The sequence below is a fragment of the Oncorhynchus kisutch genome, linkage group LG24, assembly GCF_002021735.2.
Source record: "Oncorhynchus kisutch isolate 150728-3 linkage group LG24, Okis_V2, whole genome shotgun sequence".
Taxonomy (NCBI): domain Eukaryota; kingdom Metazoa; phylum Chordata; class Actinopteri; order Salmoniformes; family Salmonidae; genus Oncorhynchus; species Oncorhynchus kisutch.
The window spans coordinates 21,069,055-21,090,503 of record NC_034197.2 but is presented as its reverse complement, the minus strand read 5'-3'; the positions used below and the strand labels follow the sequence as shown (position 1 = coordinate 21,090,503).

Here is a 21,449-nt window from a genome sequence, read left to right as displayed (position 1 = left end):
TGAAGAAAATGAATCACAATGGAAAGACCACTTACCTCATATCGTACATGCAAACAACTGCACTCGTAACGAAGCAACAGGCTTGTCACCACACTTCCTTCTCTTTGGCCAGCCACCTCGACTGCCCATTGACCGGTTGTTTGGCCTCAATCAGACTGATGAACAGGTGTCACACCCAGTCTATGCTCAGAACTGGGCCACCAAAATGTAGGAAGCTTACCGAGTTGCATCTGAAAACAGTCAAAAGTCCTCGGCTAAAAGCACAAGACACTACGACCATGGTGCAAAGGCAGTGGCCCTCCAACCTGGAGACAGAATCTTGGTGAAGAATATGTCAGAGAGAGGAGGACCAGGCAAATTGCAGGCCTACTGGGAGGCAGGGTGGTAGAGAAGATTGGGAAGGACCAGTCTACAAGGTGGAAAAGGAGAATGGTGCCACGGGCATCAGAGTGCTCCATCGCAATATGTTGATGTTAATGAATGACCTATCTGTGGCACATGAGACCTTGGAAGAGAGGAAACAGCCTGCTTGAAAAATAACGTCAAACACAGAACGTGGAGGAGATGGGGATGAAACTTCAGCAGACTGATGAGGAGGAAGCCATCTGGTCCCAAGGAGTTAACCCAGTTGCAAGCACCCAAGACCCAGACAAAAATCCCTGACAGAACAGGTCTATGCGTTTCATCCCCGTTTTCAGGATACAGAAGGTATGAGAACATGGAGCAAGGATCAGAGATCCTAGAAGAACCAAACAATGAGGATGGGGTCAATGCCAAAGGGAGAGAAGATCATGTGGAAAGGAGATATGATGCTCCCAAAACTCAAGACAATGAGACAAAAAGACAATCTGACACGCTGATCCTCAACACTGGAGCTCCACAGGGGTGCATGCTCAGTCCCCTCCTGTACTCCCTGTTCACCCACGACTGCATGGCCAGGCATGACTCCAACACCATCATTAAGTTTGCAGACGACACAACAGTGGTAGGCCTGATCACCGACAACAACGAGACAGCCTATAAGGAGGTCAGAGACCTGGACTGGTGGTGCCAGAATAACAACCTATCCCTCAACATAACCAAGACTAAGGAGATGATTGTGGACTACAGGAAAAGGAGGACAGAGCACGCCCCCATTCTCATTTCAGGGGGCTGTGGTGGAGCAGGTTGAGAGCTTCAAGTTCCTTGGTGTCCACATCAACAACTAACTAGAATGGTCCAAACACACTAAGACAGTTGTGAAGAGGGCACGACAAAAACTATTCCCCCTCAGGAAACGAAAAAAATTTGGCATGGGTCCTGAGATCCTCAAAAGGTTCTACAGCTGCAACATCGAGAGCATCCTGAATGGTTGCATCACTGCCTGGTACGGCAATTGCTCGCCTCTGACCACAAGGCACTACAGAGGGTAGTGCGTACGGCCCAGTACATCACTGGGGCTAAGCTGCCTGCCATCCAGGGCCTCTATACCAGGCAGTGTCAGAGGAAGGCCCTAAAAATAGTCAAAGACCACAGCCACCCCAGTCATAGACTGTTCTCTTTACTAACGTATGGCAAGCGGTACCGGAGTGCCAAGTATAGGACAAAAAGGCTTCTCAACAGTTTTTATCCCCAAGCCATAAGACTCCTGAACAGGTAATCAAATGGCTACCCGGACTATTTGCATTGTGTGCCTCCCCCAACCCCCCTTTTTACGCTGCTGCTACTCACTGTTTATCATATATGCATAGTCACTTTAACTATACATTCATGTACATACTACCTCAATTGGGCCAACCAACCAGTGCTCCTGCACATTGGCTAACCGGGCTATCTACATTGTGTCCCGCCACCCGCCAAACCCCTATTTTACGCTACTGCTACTCTCTGTTCATCATATATGCATAGTCACTTTAACCATTTCTACATGTAGATACTACCTCAATCAGCCTGACTAACCGGTGTCTGTATGTAGCCTCGCTACTGTATATAGCCTGGATTTTTACTGTTGTTTTATTTCTTTACTTACCTATTGTTCACCTAACACCTTTTTTGCGCTATTGGTTAGAGCCTGTAAGTAAGCATTTCACCGTAAGGTTGTAATACTGTAATACCTGTTGTATTCGGCGCACGTGACAAGTAAACTTTGGTTTGATTTGAATGGTTCCACATGTATGAATGACCTCACTGATTCAGATCAGCAGTGCGTATAGGAAGGGATGGATGTCAGAAGATACCAACAGACCCAAAAACCAAGGGGCATACTAACCTATGGCACACTTGGACAGCCAGCCTACCAGGTGTGGAGACCTAACATCTGAAACCTATACAGAACACCTATACAGAACCCACTCAGTTACAGACAATGAGTAATGTCAGGAGACACAATTTAAAGAGGGGAAGCGTGTAACTGGTTGAAAATCTTTTAGTTAGAACTAAAAGTAAAGGGGATACTTTCTTATTTTTGATGTCAGGCATTTATTATGCAGTAGTAGATGCAATTACAGCCAGGACACAAGAGGGTACTCTAACTTTTGTGTTGGTTTAGGAATCAAGGGAGTTCTGAGCTGGCTTCATTATTAAAACAGTGTCACTTTTCCACTGCAGTTCAGATTACTATCCTACTGCTCTCAGGTCCCCATTCTGAGGGTAGTAACATATTTTCACTATCCATTGAATACAGGCGTTGACTTCGACCACATCATCGAATATTCCAAAAAGGATTACAATAATGAGATGTATCCACCAATCCAAAGGATAGGCGGGAGCTAGACAGCACGCTGTGCAGCTTTGTGGACAAAGACTCCCATTTTTGGGGCGGAGAGACAAGTATCTTGTCAGTATATCCATAATCTTTGCTCAAAACGTATTGTAATGATACAGGCAGGGAGCAGGTCTCAAACCCTTGACCTTCTAGCCTGAGGTCTGGCGCGCTATCGACTGTGCCGCAAAAGCATGCTCGTGCGTCGATTTCCGCTAAACCCAGGGTCGTTACAGTATCTAGCTACAACCAGCAGGTGTAAAAGAAAAAGCACCCTTGATCTGATAGTTTCAACCAGATTGGCTGAACGTGATGCACACCATCCGAAATTAACATTTAGCCACTAGCATGGTGCTGGAAATGGTGTTTCATATGGAAAGTATGAATATTTTCCCCGTTTTATTTTTCTTATCCCCATTAAATAAAGTTTCTGAGGAAATTGAAGCCTATGCAGCCTGAACGTTTAATGTTTTAGGTACTAACTGGTCCACTAGGGATAAGAATGTATTGCCGGCTGCATATAATGTGTTTCTACGGTAAAATGAAACGACTCAATATCGCTATCTACCGGCCTTGATATAGCTAACTCATTGATCTTGCTTTGTAGTATACCTCTCTGATCTCAGGCCTGCCATAATTTATTTGTAAATTCATGAAGAGAGGAGTTGTGCTGTTTACATCCAATTAAGATTATCCTAACCAGGATATTTAATTACATAGATTAACTCAACAAAAATATAATCATCACACCGTGCATGGTTTGTTGGTGAATTAGCTGAAATTAAGATAATTCTTAGGACTTTCTTTCAATAACACCAGCACTCATTTTCTATTAATTGATTGTGACAGGATCAGCAGCAATACGTTACTGATCATTAGTAGCAGCTCATCAGCAAAATAAAACATGAGACCAGATAACGGGGACACCAAGCAAAACGCCTAATCTCTGAGTTAATATTTTGCTTTACTTTTAATCCACTGAATCGTAGGAAAATATATTAACGTTACCAGTGTGTTGCTTTCGAGGTCCGCTTGCAGCAAACCCAACTTCTTAAATAGCAAATCAAGTACTGTAAGTAGCAAATTAGACCTGTTCCCTAGGTTTAGTTTTCGACATCAGTATTACCTAAATGTTCCGTCTTAGTTGACTCATTACAATTGTTTCCCACAGAAGCAAATCACGATGCCTTCCAAATCGGGCGTTCCATTTCAGTCGCTAGTTAGCCACACACTAGTCATAGTTAGCTGATTAGCCGCTAAAGATAGCAATAGCTAACTACTGTATCACCAAAATGTCTTATTTTAGACCAAAACATTATGTTTTCTTCCAACTACCGTCCACCAATCTTGGACAGCAAGGAATAAGCAGGCACCAAAAAATTAGCTAGTGGCACAACTCGAACCAAGTGAGAGTTTTTAGGGGGCTCCATATTGATCCTGGGAGCTAAAACGTCACCAGCTCCTGCTGTCATCGACGACTGGATGGAGGAGGCAGATTGACACAATCACAGGAATATGTCATTTGTATCCCCTCTGAAATAAGCAATTGACGGGGCAAGGGCATCAATTTAAGCAAATCAATTCAGTCATGGTTTGGTTTGACAAAAGAGATTCATACATAAATCAAATTAAACCATTTGACATTTTATTTATTTGTTTTAAATCCTTATTGTAATTGTGTCATCCCACAATATAGCACATTAAGCATGAAATGTGTTTTCACATAAACAAGTAAAAGACCAGTGAAACCAATTAAATGAAAAGATGGAATATGTTACATTTATGTTAAATTAAACATATGTTAAATTTAACGGTGTTGAACACAGCCACGAGATAACACTAAAAGCACACGACCCATTCTAATAAATAGACCATGTGGTTTGCCATGGAGAGAACACTAGTACACAATAAGGGTTTGTCTTAAAGAATCGATACATTTAGCAGGGGCTGTCAACATAAAACATTAAATCTAAGATTTATCAGTCAGTCTTCAGACCCTCCTTGATGAGGTTGAGCTCATAGCACAGTGTCTCGTAGCGATAGGCCATACGGATCTGGGCGACATTGGTCTTGCGGATGTCGTTGCCCTCAGGGCCCTCCTTCAGATAGTCGGCACCCAGAAAGTGAGTCTTCTCCTGTAGATAAAAACCCAAGGCAACAAGGTTCAGACGAAATGTAGCCATGGCAGTCTACGACAGTGTTGTGTAATCCAACACATTGCTTTATTGTGTATTGTAACGTAACAAAATGCTTGAAAAGCCTGAAATTAACCATGAATCATGGCATGTCTTGGTAAAAATATTTACAGTTGAAGTCGGAAGTTTACATACACCTTAGCCAAATACATTTAAACTCAGTTTTTCACAATTCCTGACATTTAATCCTAGTAAAAATTCCCTGTCTTAGGTCAGTTAGGATCACCACTTTATTCTAAGAATGTGAAATGTCAGAATAATAGTAGAGAGAATGATTTATTTCAGCTTTTATTTATTTTATCACATTCCCAGTGGATAAGAAGTTTACATACACTCAATTAGTATTTGGTAGCATTGCCTTTAAATGATTTAACTTGGGTCAAACGTTTCGGGGAGCCTTCCACAAGCTTCCCACAATAATTAGTTAATTTTTGCACATTCCTCCTAACAGAGCTGGTGTAACTGAGTCAGGTTTGTAGGCCTCCTTGCTCGCACACGCTTTTTCAGTTCTGCCCACACATTTTCTACGGGATTGAGGTCAGGGCTTTGTGATGGCCACTCCAATACCTTTACTTTGTTGTACTTAAGCCATTTTGCCACAACTTTGGAAGTATGCTTGGGGTCATTGTCCATTTGGAATACCCATTTGAGACCAAGCTTTAACTTCCTGGCTGGTGTCTTGAGATGTTGCTTCAAATATATCCACATACTTTTCCCACCTCATGATGGCATCTATTTTGTGAAAGGCACCAGTCCCTCCTGCAGCAAAGCACCCCCAAAACATGATGCTGCCACCCCCGTGCTTCACGGTTGGGATGGTGTCTTCGGCTTGGCATTGTTTAAAGTGGCTAGTGATACATTACATCAAGATGCAGTAGATGGTATAGAGTACAGTATATACATATGAGATGAATAATGTAGGGTATGTAAACATTATATGAAGTGTCATTGTTTAAAGTGGCTAGTGATACATTTATTACATCCATTTTTCCAGTGGCTGTAGTAGAGTCAGTATGCTGGCAGCAGCCACTCAATGGTAGTGATGGCTGTATAACAGTCTGATGGCCTTGAGATAGAAGCTGTTTTTCAGTCTCTCGGTCCCAGCTTTGATGCACCTGTACTGACCTCGCCTTCTGGATGATAGCGAGGTGAACAGGCAGTGGCTCGGGTGGTTGTTGTCCTTGATGATCTTTTTGGCCTTCCTGTGACATTGGGTGGTGTAGGTGTCCTGGAGGGCAGGTAGTTTGCCCCTGGTGATGCGTTGTGCAGACCTCACTACCCTCTGGAGAGCCTTACGGTTATGGGCGGAGCAGTTGCCGTACCAGGCGGTGATACAGCCCGACAGGATGCTCTCGATTGTGCATCTGTAAAGGTTTGTGAGTGTTTTTGGTGATGTCGATATAGGACTCGTTTTACTGTGGATATAGATACATTTGTACCTGTTTCCTCCAACATCTTCACAAGGTCCTTTGCTGTTGTTCTGGGATTGATTTGCACATTTCGCACCAAAGTACGTTCATCTCTAGGAGACAGAACGCATCTCCTTCCTGAGCAGTATGACGGTTGCGTGGTCCCATGGTGTTTATACTTGCGTACTATTGTTTGTACAGATGAACGTGGTACCTTCAGGCGTTTGGAAACAGATTTGAAGAGGTCTACAATTTTTATTCTGAGGTCTTGGCTGATTTCTTTTGATTTTCCCATGATGTCAAGCAAAGAGGCACTGAGTTTGAAGGTAAGCCTTGAAATACATCCACAAGTACACCTCCAATTGATTCAAATGATGTCAATTAGCCTATCAGAAGCTTCTAAAGCATTGACATAACTTTCTAGAATTTTCCAAGCTGTTTAAAGGCACAGTCAACTTAGTGTATGTTAACTTCTGACCCACTGGAATTGTGATACAGTGAATTATAAGTGAAATAATCTGTCTGTAAACAATTGTTGGAAAAATGACTTGTGTCATGCACAAAGTAGATGTCCTAACCGACTTGTCAAAACTATAGTTTGTTAGTGGTTGTGGTTGAAAAACAAGTTTTAATGACTCCAACCTAAGTGTATGTAAACTTCCGACTTCAACTGTATATATATATACTGACAATTCAGGCCACAGTGTGGATAAATTGTGGGTCTCTGAGGCAGTGTAGTGTTTATCCTGTTTGTCGTCTGTTGGGTTTGTTACCTCATTAGACAGGCCACTCTGCAGCACACTATTCCTGGAGATCTCACACATGTCACAGGTGCTGAGCTTGAACACCTGGGCTGCAATGGCGTACTCCTCCATCAGGGGCTCCTGAGGACACAGTCAAAGCAGAGTGAGCTGGGCATCTTGCTTACTGTCTATCAACCATTGCCATTTTGAACTTAAAGGTTAAACCAATGAACGGCACCCTAGGTCAGTTGATTGGCACATAATGCACCAACATGAACCAAGAGAGCCCCAAACATACATATCATCCTACACAACACAGACAGTACCGGACGGGAACCCAGTTTGGCCTCACCTTGGTGTAGTGGAACTGCATAGGGTCATCAGTGGACAGGGAGACGATCAGGCCCTTCTTGAGGAACTCCAGAACAGGATTCTTGGCATACTCCAGGAAGAGACTGTTGTTGCTGAGTGGAGACATGGCAATGGGAATCTGGGCCAGGAAGTAGAGGTACTGCAACACGGGGCTCTGTTGGGTGGGAGTGTTAAATACAAACATCAACATTAAGACCGTAGGAGTTAGTTGTGTCATGTGTTGATGGTGCCAAAGAGAGAAGGCTATTTTGTTTGGAGAGGTTACTGACCTTCTTGAGATTGAGGCCGTGAGAGATGTTGTCAGCGGTCATGAAGGAGGCCAGCAGATGGGTGACGGCTCCAGCCTCTCCACAGTGGGGCCTGAACTGGAAGGTGTTCATTCCCCTAGCTCTAGGAAGCAAACATAAACACAGACTCAGAGACAGAATGATGGCCATGCACTCTTAAGACACTGATAATGACATATCATGTTTGATTTTTACTTTTTCTGAAACAATTTCTTGAAGGACATGTGGATTGTGATTTGACATGTGATACTCACTTGCGTAGCTGGTTGATCATAGTGATGTTGGCATACATGTAGTAGATGTAGTAGCTGTAGGAGGGGTTCTTGACAATGTCCCACTCCTCTGGCTTGGGGCTCTTGGTGCAGAACATGTGACCACTGTGCTTGGACTCGTCATCCACACTGTCGAAACCTGTCACCTACAGAACAGAGAAAGATGGAGAATTAAGAGATTGCCTTGATATTCAATGCATTTTCGACATACCAATTTTTCTTTTTATAAAGTGATTGAAAATGTCAAATTTAAAAAATCTAATTTCTCCCAGGCTGGAGAACAATCATGAATTAGGACATTCGAGTGAAATACCCCTTGAAATTATAAAAATAAAATGTAAACCTCCTTTATCCCTGGTCTCTCATGCCAGTCTCACTCACATGCTTGAGGAAGATGCTGAGCTCAGGGTTGGCGTGGGGTTCGATGGTGGCCTGGAAAATAGGCATGAAGATGTTCTCCAGCATCTTTCCAAAGTGGGGCACAAAGTTCCTGCCTCTAAAGATGTCACTGAGGTGGAAGTACAGAGAATGAGCAGTTAGAAGTTAGTCAGACATTATTCTAAATGCACGAATATCATTATTTAGAGAGCCGTTGAAAAATATATTCTGTTCAGGTTTTGTTTTTTACTTTGAGTGCCAACATGACGCTCATAAAATAGTATAATTTTTGACTGTGTTTGCCAAACAAGTATTTCTAACACTTCCTGAAGAATCTAATGGTAAAAAGGGTACAGAAAGAGGGAAGTACATTCACTGATGAACAGAGGGATAGAACTTACTAGATCCTGGGCACTTGAATCATCCACTTGAGTTGAGGGGAGAAGACTCTATGCTTGTTGAACCAGCCAGAGAGCTTGGTCCACTCGTTCGGATTACAGCCATAGATGGAAAGACGGGGCTCAGCATATTGGTACCTGGCATCCTCCAGGTCAGATGCCACTTCCTGGGTGCGAAAAAAATTGAGAATTAGCTGATTGTAATTAAGCAGTGTTTACAAAAGGGATACTAACTCAGGCATAGCAATCTAACCTTAATGATCCTGGCAAAGTACTCTCCATCGATGTGGTTCTCTGTTTTCATGTACAGGTCACGCAGCTCACTGGCTCCCACAGGGTTGTACTTGGCATTGAACTTGTCAAAACGCTGAAAGGTTTGTCTGCCCTTGAGAGAAGAGGGTGAGAGAAGCATGTAAGACCAGGGAATGTACACACTGGCAATGGAAAAATAATACAAATATCAAAGCTGCATATTGTTTCACTATATGCATTTGACTATATAAGCAATCTACGGCTTCTGCCAAGAGGCCGGGAACTTTATTACACAGGAGGTCGTATCACACTTTCACTTTGGCCACAGGACTGCATTTCCCATTTGAACGCTACGCTAGCTAGAGGTAGGACTCACAGCGTGCACATCCAGGGAATCGACAGTGAGATCATAGGGGTGTAGGTTGAGGTTGGCAAACAGTTCCTTCATGGTCACATCTTTGCCCTTAATATTTTGCACTACACGGTCAGCGTCCACCCTGTATGACTTCTTGATGAAGCGCAGGAGGTGCTTCTGGTTCATGCAGGCAGCTGCATGGATGTGGGTGTCTACCTACAACAGCACACACAGGAGTTATGAGAAAATATAGTTATGAGTTACTTACAAGTTATTATGAGTTCTCTTTGTGGTGTACTGACACTGCTTGAACAACAGGGGGAGCAGAGCACACAACATTTGCTCTTTGCGAGCAGAAGCGGAAGTCGCACCCAGGTTGTAGGAAGTTAAAGTAGCCTACTCTAAAGCCCATAGACGTCTTTTGCATTCACAAATATAAGATATCTGTTGAAAGGTCTTTTTTGTAATTTTGTTATTGCTGTCATTTTTATCAATGAAACTGGTGTAACAGGGTGAATATTTCCCTGTTACAGGCAGTTCTTTTCAGTGTTGAATGTGCTCTGTGATTGACCATGTCTAGGGCCCTACTTTTAGGTGCAGAAATGGAGGCACTGTGCTTTTACGTTCATGACTAGGGAGGATACAGCTTATGTCAAATTGATGCCAAAAATGTGTTTTTTTGCCAAAAATGCCCCAAATTTGATTTTCCTAACTTTAATCTAATTCTCCTAACCGGCTACAAAAAGTACACTCTGACAAACTGTATACTACCTGCCAAAACCTGCTTTTACTGGTATTTTCAGCAGTATCCACTATTGTTGCTACAGGCAGAAAATCCTAGTAATTGTTCTGTAATTTCCAATCAATAAATCAATGTCTGGTTGTGCATGTGTGTTAAGCCAGCACCTTAACCATTACACCAAGAGGTCTTAGGTTTAATAAGCTAGGCCAATACTAATATGTTTTGTAAGGTGGCAGCTGTCTACCTTCCTGCAGTTGTAGAAGTCCCTATGGGGGTTCAGCTTCAGCTCCTTCATCTCCTCCATCTCGTTCAGCATCTCATGCACGTTGAACTTGGACATGAGGAACTTCAGACGACGGTGACTGTATGTCTTACTGCCACCCAGGAAAGACAGACAAAAATGTCATGTGGATCTTGTAAAGTTGTTAGGCATTTCATGGTGTGATATGTAGTCCATATGTTGGATTATTTGTTCAAGACAAGCCCTAAGGCTGCATTTATACAGGTAGCCCAATTCTAATCTTTTGCCCAATTATTGGCAAAAGCTGATCTGATTGGTCAAAAGACCAATTAGTGGAATGGAAAAAAAAGATCAGAAATGGTCTGCCTGTGTAAACGCAGCCTAGCTCACTTGATGCAAGTGTTTAAGCAGGGTTGGATCAAAAGCCACCACATACACACTACTGTGACTCTGCTGGGTTGGAGTTAACCTCGCTCCCAGGTTATTGCATACAGCACATATTACCACATTCATAGATGCTAACTACCTTTAGCGTCTATTGATGAAGGTATCCTCTTCTAGGGAGACTTATGTGTTAAAATGCTCGATGCTCTGTCTGAACATGAACATGCATAGCTTGTGGAACATATCTTTGATATCAGCGAGAAATCATTTTTTTAAAAACAATTACTACACACCTTTATAGAGTTAGGACCTTATTAAGGAGTAACGGTAGGCTCGCCTACACTCCTTAAGAGTACATTCTTGGACTAAGTGCAGATAAGCATAGGACATAGTCCCGTGAGCTCAGTTGGTAGAGCATGGCACTTGCAACGCCAGGGTTGTGGGTTTGACTCCCATGGGGGCCTCGTATGAACAAATAGGAAAATGTATGCACTCAAAGTCGCTCTGGATAAGCACGTCTGCTAAATGACAAAAAATGTAAAAACATCAACGTTTAAAAGTTAGCTTAGTGGGAATGACAACAGAATTCAATGGGTGTGACCTGCCATTAATACAGGTAACGAGTGGAGGAAAGAGGAGCCTCTTAAAGAAGAAGTTACAGGTCTGTGAGAGCCAAAAATCTTGCTTGTTTGTAGGTGACCAAATACTTATTTTCCACCATAATTTGCAAATAAATTCATAAAAACCCTACAATGTGATTTTCTGGATTTTTTTTCTCATTTTGTCTGTCATAGTTGAAGTGTACCTATGATGAAAATTACAGGCCTCTCTCATCTTTTGGGAGTGGGAGAACTTGCACAATTGGTGGCTAACTAAATACTTTTTTGCCCCACTGTATAAGTTATCCTGTACGAACCTTTGTGCTGAATACATTACGTTGTTACAGGTGTCAAGCTTATGGGCATGTGGCAGCAGTGTGTAGGAGGGAGGTTCCTAGGTGTGAGAAGTATGCAGAAGGGCATGAAACAAAGGAATGTATAGCATTGGGGAAAGTAGTGGTATGTGTTAATTGTAGGGGTGCCCATGGGGGTGGGGGTCAGAAATGTCCTGTGTGAGAGAGGCAGGTTGAGGTTTCCAGGGTTAGAGTAATGCAGAAGTTGTCATATGCTGAGGCAGTGAAGAAAGCAGAGGAAGATGGGTCAAAGAGGAGGGATCCTGGGAGGAGTGGTGTGAGTAGTAGATCTGTACCAGTACAGAAGGATAGGACAACAAGTGATATATATTATTCCGTAAGATTGGATTTTTTGCATTTACAGCAATGGTTATCAACTGTCCTGCAGGAATGGAATGTCACAGAAAATTGAGGTTGTGGTGGCAGCTGCAGAGAGGTATTTGGGTGTGCGAGACTTGACATCAGAAGAGTTACAGGGTGTGTTAAGTGGTGGTGTCCCATCCTTTCAGGTTGTTGGCCTGAGGTAGGACTTCATAGATTTAAATAGTAGAGAAGTGTGGTGTCCTTTTGTATTATTTGTATTTTTTGTGAGTGTAGTGTTAGATGGTAGGGTACTTTATTTATTTATTCTTTCAAGCAAAGTATAAGGGAGTTGTACTCCAGTCTAGTAGGTGGCAGTCATGCAAAATGTATTGGATGCCAACCGCCGTTAGACCTCATCGAATAAGTTCTGTATTGGCTAACCAAGGCCAAGTTTTCCGCTTTGGTCCACCAGACTCTTCGCATTTGGCCGGAAGTGTCTTGTCATGAGATTAGGTTGGAGTTGACCTCTCATTGTGCAGTAAAACTCACGTTGGGCCCTGTGCAATCAGAGCAATGAGGAAGTTCATGTCGTCGATGAAGGTTTCGTAGTGGGGGGCGGGCATGTTCTCGATGGGTTTGTGTTGGTCGGCCTCTGCTGCGTCTTTGTACACGTAGATGACACCGTCCTTCATACGCGCTACCCAGCTCAGGTTTTCGGGCAGGCACTTGGTGTTGAAGGGGTCCTCGCCCTCCTTGGGTGGGGATGTGAAGACTGGCAAACAAAATGGTAGCTGTTAGATACTTTCTTGTCAGTAATCATCTGTCACGAGAAACTACTGCATGCATACCCCAGACATTTACATTCACACTTGCCAGCCAATTCACTTACCTGGTTGCACGGAGTGTTCAGGCATAAAGGGCTCTCCCTCAATGTCCCTCAGGTACTGGGATGTGGTGAGGGGGAAGCGCTGGTAGGCCAGCCTCATGTACTTCTCTCTGATGGTCAGAGCACGGTACACACCCTTACAGGAAAGCTCAAAGTCATCCATGGTCACCTATGAGTAGCGAGGGGAATGATGGAATAAGTGCCCTGTTCCAATACTTAAAAAAAAATAATGCATCCTTCCATCCCTTGAAGTAATCACTGATCTAACACAAACGGATAATTGTCAGCAAGTTGTCCGTTTACAATGGGACCAAATAATTTGATAATATTCATAAGTGGGTTATGTAGTAATGCTGAAGTTGGCAGAGGGGAAAGTGAACAGTTTGATAAGCAGGCCCCACGTCCTCCTTAAGATTTCTCTCTGTAAATGTCAGAGACATTTTTTAAACTTAAACCCAGGCATCTGCTGTGGGCTCCTAGTCTCCAGTGTAGAGGGATCTATTCCTTGGGGAGGCTTCCCTACAAGAGGTTAATGACCCAGACCCAGAGACACACACTAGCCATAGTGGTCAAGTTCACACCCAAGCCACAAGACATTTGCTGCTTTTTGAGGGGGAGAGGGAGGAGGCAGCATAGATAGTGTGTTATGTATGAGTTTATGAGCGGGTCCATCCTGTTGGACCAGGTCTCTCTTGCAAAGGGGATTTGATCTCAATAAGTCTAACCTGGATAAGAGAGAAACATAGGCAACATAGCTAAGATATAATACCCCAGAGGCGTAGTCTCCAATGATGGCCACTCTCTGGAAGTCAGGCACTTCTAGGTAGGTTGGGGTGTCCATCAACACCTCCGCCACAGGGGCCAGCACCTTCCTGGCCTGGTCACTCATGGACTGAGGCAAAGTCATGGTGCGACACTTTTGTAGTCTCTTCTTACTGCCGAGCGACAGGGGAGGTGACAAAGAGGTGACAAAGCGTGGATTTAGTGATAAGGTAAAGGGCGAGACTATATGGACATGCCTGGTACACCCAAATTGATGACATATGTCACCCAGCTGAGACGAATGGATTCGGTTCAGTAAGTCATACCGTCGTCTTGATGAGCCCATCCCAGCTAGTTAGTTTATGCTGGTTAGCTGGCTTGGCAACAACAGCAGCATGGCGCTAGATAAAACTGCTAATATAAAGTGATATTTAGTTCAATCGGCGAGGGAGAAATAACTTGTATTGGTCACCATCTGGATATCACCGTGACATGCCAATTAAAAGTTCTACAGCTGCACTATCAAGAGCATCGTGACCAGTTGCATCACTGCCTGGTATGGCAACTGCTCGGGATCTAACCGTAAGGTGCTACAGAGGGTAGTGCATACGGCCCAGTACATCACTGGGGCCAAGCTTCCTGCCATCCAGGACCTATATAATAGGCAGTGTCAGAGGAAAGCCAATAAAATTGTCAGACTCCAGTCACCAAGTCATAGACTGTTCTCTCTGCTACCGCATTGCAAGCGGTACTGGAGCGCCAAGTCCAGGACCAAAAGGCTCCTTAACAGCTTCTACCCCCAAGCCATGAGTCTGCTGAACAATTAATAAAATGGCCACCGGACTATTTAATTTGACACCCCCTCTCCATTTGTTTTGTACACTGCTGCTACATTGACACTCCAACCTACATGTACAAATTACCTCAACTAACCTGTACCACAGCACACTGACTCGGTACCCCCTGTAAATAGCCTCGTTATTGTGTTACTTTTTACTTTAGTTTGGTAAATATTTTCTTAACTCTTCTTGGACTGCACTGTTGGTTAAGGGCTTGTAAGTAAGCATTTCACAGTAAGGTCTACACTTGCTGTACTCGGCACATGTGACAAATAAAGTTTGATTTGATTAGCTAACGTAACGACAAGCTGGTGCGAATGACCAGTGCAAAGGTCTGTTTTCGAAGTGCTTCCCACTGGGCATTTGTATCACGTCGCTGGCGGTAGCTAATGTCATTAGAACGACTGACTGAATTGAATTTGTTCATCACCATTCAAGCGTGACATAGAGCTTGTTGTAGTCCTAAAAACCGGAAACGAGTTACCTCTGGTTCGTTCAGCCATTCCTATGGTTTTTGAGATAAACGCCGAGGTTAACACAGGCTTAGGAAATCTTATAAGTTTTGTCCTTTAATATAAGTCAGTTACCATGACCTTTATGAATTATGAAGCCTTTGTACTTTACGTGCTTTTCACAATTACGTACATGCTTCAAAATTCACAAATAGTTACGTTATCTGATGAAGTTGATCATAGAACAAAACGTATACGATCCAAGCCTGTGTTTACCACAGAAATGAAGGCTATTCCATGAGAGAAATTTACAAGAAACTGATGATCCCGTACAACGCTGTGTACTACTCCCTTCACAGAACAGAGCTTTATCAAACTAGACACTCAAATGTACTTGTGCTCTTGCTCAGTTATGCACCGGGGCCTCCCACTCCTCTTTCTATTCTGGTTAGGGCCAGTTTGCGCTGTTCTGAGAAGGGAGTAGTACACAGCATTGTACGAGATCTTCAGTTTCTTGGCAATTTCTCACATCGAATAGCCTTCATTTCTCAGTTCAAGAAAAGACCGACGAGTTTCAGAAGAAAGTTCTTTGTTCCTGGCCATTTCAAGCCAATAATTGAACCCACAAATGATGAGGCTCCAGATGCTCAACTAGTCTAAAGAAGGCCAGTTTTATTGCTTCTTTAATCAGAACAACAGTTTTCAGTTGTGCTAACATAATTGCAAAAGGGTTTTCTAATGATCAATTAGCCTTTTAAAATGGTAAACTTGGATTAGTTAACACAACGTTAACACAACGATTAGTTAACACAACAGGAGTGATGGTTGCTGATAATGGGCCTCTGTATGCCTATGTAGATATTCCATTAAAAAAATCTGTCGTTTCCAGCTACAACAGTCATTTACAACATTAACAATGTCTACACTGTTATTTTAATGGACAAAAAATGTGCTTTTCTTTCTATAACAAGGAAAAACTTTTGAACGGTAGTGTATATAAGTTGATGAAATGCCATCTGCGTCCACTTTTATCAGGAGTAAACCCTCTATTTCACATCTTCCTCTCTGCTAATACCCACCGTTTCTCAGTATCTTCTTCAGTCTGCAGGTGGTAGGCCATTTCCTGTTTAAGGATGGGACAGTCATCTTGCTCTTCAAACAAGGAAATCTCATCGCGGACGCCCTCACCTTTGGTCTCAGATGCAAAGACTTCCTCTGCAAAGGCACGCATGTGCTCATCGGTCTCTGGCAGAAACATTTACAAACGTGTTACAAACACCGTTTTGATGTAAGGTAATAGCAAGTTACTAAGTGTGCACTTTTCTTATGTCATATGCCACATCACATTTTGTTTCCCAAAAGCTTTTAAGTGCACTACACAGGACATGATGCAATGAAATGGACAACATGGAGCGCTGACCTGAAACAAGCACTGAACATGAAACAAGCTATCAACAGCATAGATACAACAGGTGTGAATGATCAAGAAAGCTAGGATGGTCAAATCCATTATGATTTAAATTATTGGTTGAAATGATCTTGTAAACAACAAGGTAGTACCACAGAGGGAAACATTAGACATACCTTACTGCAGTTGAAAACACTCTCCAGCAGCGCATGCTTTGTGTGTGTATAAGACCAAGCAGAACTTGGTCCAACGTCAACTCCCACAGCTCTGATCACTAGCTTGGACTGGTAACACAAGGTTCCATGCACACAGAGCTACAGTAATCCAGCACAAACAATAGGGCCCGACGACTCACATAAACACTCAAAGGCTTGCTCTACTGATACATCAAATTTCTACAGTACAAACAAAACAGCCTTCTAGAGCCAAACAAGACAAAAGGCTGTGATACTACACAACTGCAGAAACTCTTGGTCTATCTAGTTCATGGAGTCAGAGTATCTCTGGACTCAACAAGGCCCAGAAACCTCATTCGCCATCAGACTGATACATTTATTGACTCATTAATTTGTCTAGCATCCACTGCAAACTCTATTCTATGACAAATAAGTGAGTGAATGAATGTTGGCAGTCACACATTTCAATGGTGGGACATAGACGCAGGGTCAGGCTACTCTAGGATTGCTGTCTTCTTCTCACCCTTCATACTTACTTTGACCTGATACTGCATTCCACAGCAGGAGAGAAGAGGATAAACCAAAAGGCAACCAATGAAACAAAATAAAAGTCAGGTTACGGATTAAATTAATGAGTTCGATAATGTTAATACACATTAAAATGAATGAGACACCCTTCCCTGGTCTGTTTTATTTGATCAAACGACGGAAAACCCTTTTCCCATTTAGAGATGCAACATGTAACCATCCAAGGATTCAGCATGAGATAATGAACATAATGATAGTCAATTGAGTTAACTCATGAATGTGTTGATGAAATACTAACAATGAATCACAACATGACTGAAAAGACACAACAAAATCAACTAAAGTGGCAATGGATGTTTATCGAAGTTAAACATTAATTAACAAGCATGAAATTACTTACAGAAGTAAGGCAACCGGTCATTGTTTTTGGTAGAATATGAATCACGATATTTAGGGAACATGTTACGTTTAAATTAAGGTTATTGCAAAACAGTATGTCATGGTTCTAAAATAGTGGTCAGTCAGACACTGGTTCATTTTTAATGTTAGATGGTTCCTCCCCCTGACAGTAGCATATGGGCCAAGATTAACTGTAATCTATGGTTTGTTTGTTTTTTACCAGCTATTAAAAACGTAAGTTAAATTTAGCCAATGCTAGCTAAAATCAAAATGATACTGACCTCTGCCTGCCCCGACCCTGCCTGCTGTTCTGTACCTTACTGACTCTGCCCAGGATTACTGACCTCTGCCTGCCCTTGACCTGTCATTTGCCTGACCCCTATTTTGTTAATAAACATCTGTGAATCGAACTGTCTACATCTGGGTCTTATCCTGAGCCTTGATAGTACGAACTGGCCATGACTGACCCAGCAGACTCGGACCAGCTCCGCAACGCCATCTCCTATCTAGGAGCCACCACTGGGAGACACAAGGAGTTACTTCGAGATCTTATGGAAGGATTCCAGACCTTGGCGGAATGCCATGACCATGCCTTGAATACATTGCTGGAGCAATTCTGCAGATTTTGTGTTAGGCAGCAATGCCCTCTTATGATTAGAATGACACTCAGTAACTTGTTAGTCTTACAGGGTGCTGATGGTGATGATACAGTTCTATTCAGTACCGGTATTCCAAGGAAGACATCACATGACCCAGCTGTTTAACATAATGTTTGGATAACAATAGCTCAGAAGATCAGAAATGGGCAACTTGTCTAAACACAGCTTAAAAGGCATCACACACATACAGTTGAGTCGGAAGTTTACATACACTTAGGTTGGAATCATTAAAACTCTTTTTTTCAACCACTCCACAAATTTCTTGTTAACAAACTATAGTTTTGGCAAGACAGTTAGGACATCTACATCTAATGACACAAGTCATTTTTCCAACAATTGTTTACATACAGATTATTTCAATTATCATTCACTGTATCACAATTCCAGTGGGTCAGAAATGTACATACACTAAGTTGACTGTGCCTTTAACCAGCTTGGAAAATTCCAGAAAGTCATTGCATGGCTTTAGAAGCTTCTGATAGGCTAATTGACATCATTTCAGTCAATTGGAGGTGTACCTGTGGATGTATTTCAAGGCATACCTTCAAAACCAGTGCCTCTTTGATTGACATCATGGGAAAATCAAAAGAAATCAGCCAAGACCTCAGAATTGTTTTTGTAGTTCTCCACAAGCCTGGTTCATCCTTGGGAACATTTCCCAAATGCCCAAAGGTACCACGTTCATCTGTACAAACAATAGTACGCAAGTATAAACACCATGGGACCATGCAGCCGTCATACCGCTCAGGAAGGAGATGCATTCTGTCTCCTAGAGATGAACGTACTTTGGTGTGAAAAGTGCAAATCAATCCCAAAACAACAGCAAAGGACCTTGTGAAGATGCTGGAGGAAACAGGTACACATGTATCCACAATAAAACGAGTCCTATAATGACATAAGCTGAAAGGACGCTCAGCAAGGAAGGAGCCACTGCTCCAAAACTGCCATTAAAAAAGCCAGACTACGGTTTGCAACTGCACATGGGGACAAAGATCGTACTTTTTGGATAAATGTCCTGTGGTCTGATGAAACAAACATAGAACTGTTTGGCCAAAATGACCATCGTTATGTTTCGAGGAAAAAGGGGGAGGCTTGCAAGCTGAAGAAAACCATCCCAAACAGGATGCACGGGGGTGGCAGCATCATGTGGGGGTGCTTTGCTGCAGCAGGGGCTGGTGCACTTCACAAAATAGATGGCATCATGAGGAAAGACAACGATGTGGATATATTGAAGCAACATCTCAAGACATCAGTCAGGAAGTTAAAGCTTGGTCACAAATGGGTCTTCCAAATGGACAATGACCCCAAGCATACTTCCAAAGTTGTGGCAAAAATGGCTTAAAGACAACAAAGTCAAGGTATTACATATAGAAAATGTGTGGGCAGAACTGAAAAAGCATGTGCAAGCAAGGAGGCCAACAAACCTGACTCAGTTACACCAGCTCTGTCAGGAGGAATGTGCCAAAATTCACCCAACTTATTGTGGGAAGCTTGTGGAAGGCTACCCGAAACGTTTGACCCAAGTTCAACAATTTAAAGGCAATGCTACCAAATGCTAATTGAGTGTATGTAAACTTCTGACCCACTGGGAATGTGATGAAATAGATAAAAGCTGAAATAAATCATTCTCTCTACTATTATTCTGACATTTCACATTCTTAAAATAACGTGGTGATCCTAATTTTTACGAGGATTAAATGTCAGGAATTGTGAAAAACTGAGTTTAAATGTATTTGGCTAAGGTGTATGTAAACTTACGACTTCAACTGTCCACATGCATATTGGTCCACATCCATGTTCAATGTAACATATAGTCATGTCTATATGTTACAGAAATACTGGACCTGGGAAGACTCCCCAACACTCTGAAGTATTTTGTAATTTTGGATTGCTTGTCCATAGGTAGAGGTTCAAATTACGCCTTAATGACTTCGTATTAAAGCTGTCAAGCCAATTCTCTGCCCACCAATTATAACGTCAGAGTGGTACTAACAGACAAACAAGTGCCTCAATGGGAATTTATCACCTGAACAGTTGGCTAGTCTGTGCTCATGCCACAAGACCTGGTGTGACTGGATTTGTCAGGCAACATATCAAAGCTTTCTGATATTGAGTCAAATTGAGATTAGGAACTTTTATCCTGTATAAATCTTTACAATTAACATTTCTGAATGAATTGTCTGAAAGAAAAATGATTCTGATAAAACACGAGGGGACAAATCAGCAGAGGTAAGTGACCATCAAATTTGAGTTACCAACACATATTTAGAGTTTGACGTTCACAATAAAATATGGGTAGTCCATTAAAGGTCAACTGCCCTTTACTGGCCTATGTGGCATCGATAGGAGCCAAACATTTATTCTAGTGTCAAAATGTACTACAAAGTGTAAATAGGATAATTTTGGTCATAAAGTCAGTCTCGTCCAAAACGGAGTATGGTTAGTCACTGCTTCATGACTTACTTGAGGATTTGGTTTGGATTACAATTATGTCAACAATTAATTCCCCCTTTTGCCTATTAACATGTGTGGTGGTTTTCTGTTAAAAGACAACGCAGGTTCGCTTCGCATGGCCCGGTGCCCCGGGTGGGCAGAGACCTCTCCTTAGGATGACCAATGGAATGGTCAAAAATAAGCAAACCCAGTCCACCCAGGTCACGCAAAATGAACTTGCTAGCATTTCTTAATGATCGTTGTTGAAACACTAGGTTAAATCAGGAAGTGCAGTCACCCTTTAATAACAAGCTTTTAAATAAATATAAACCCTGGAAGATTATGATTAGAGCGAGAAATCATTGTACTTGAATAAAGGCTATTTACGAAAGAACTACGTTTTCATATATAAAATACTGCACTCTGGAAATCTGTGTTCTACTGGCTACAATGCTGCATGACAGGACTACCAACAATCTCAGGCCTGGGCATGGCTTGGAAGTGGGGCAGCAGTCTGTCAATACAATGGCAGTGGCACCCACCAGACGACTCACCTGGCATATTGACTTTAGGCATGGTTCCCTTCCACAAACTCGATCCCTGAGGCCTGGCAAAGCTGGTCAGCTACTGGACTGGTGTAGCGGGAAGTGTGGAGCCCTCTGCCTCTCCAATGCAATATGAAACTGTGCTTGCGCTGTGTAACCAGAGCTTGCTGTGCCCACACTGGATGCATGGCAGAGGATTCCGCGTCACCACTCTATTTTAAGTTTTAACATGCCAAGTCTCACTGACAAGTACACATAGCGGGAGAGAGGGTGAGGGTCTGGTGTTACAAGTTCAAAAGCACACACTCATTTGCGTCACTTGAGTGGGTTGAGTCACTG

General features: G+C 42.6%; 1 protein-coding gene across 2 annotated transcripts; it reads right to left on the bottom strand.

Moving 5' to 3' along the window:
- Window positions 1–4,363: 4,363 nt before the first annotated feature.
- LOC109869259 (AMP deaminase 1) lies at window positions 4,364–21,260 on the bottom strand. Of its 2 annotated transcripts, XM_020459270.2 has the most exons (16): window positions 21,120–21,260; window positions 17,083–17,094; window positions 16,042–16,207; window positions 13,679–13,844; window positions 12,913–13,078; window positions 12,573–12,795; window positions 10,388–10,517; window positions 9,423–9,617; window positions 9,048–9,179; window positions 8,798–8,961; window positions 8,400–8,526; window positions 8,001–8,164; window positions 7,729–7,849; window positions 7,440–7,613; window positions 7,118–7,228; window positions 4,364–4,875 (listed from the first exon to the last, which is right to left on the bottom strand). In XM_020459270.2, exons 1-16 carry the CDS (start codon window positions 21,139–21,141, stop codon window positions 4,720–4,722), a joined length of 2,229 nt encoding a protein of 742 aa, XP_020314859.1. In that variant the 5' UTR covers window positions 21,142–21,260; the 3' UTR covers window positions 4,364–4,719. The 2 variants fall into 2 exon arrangements, with proteins under 2 accessions (XP_020314859.1, XP_031659847.1); XM_031803987.1 differs by lacking the exon at window positions 17,083–17,094.
- Between the last annotated feature and the right edge of the window lie 189 nt (window positions 21,261–21,449).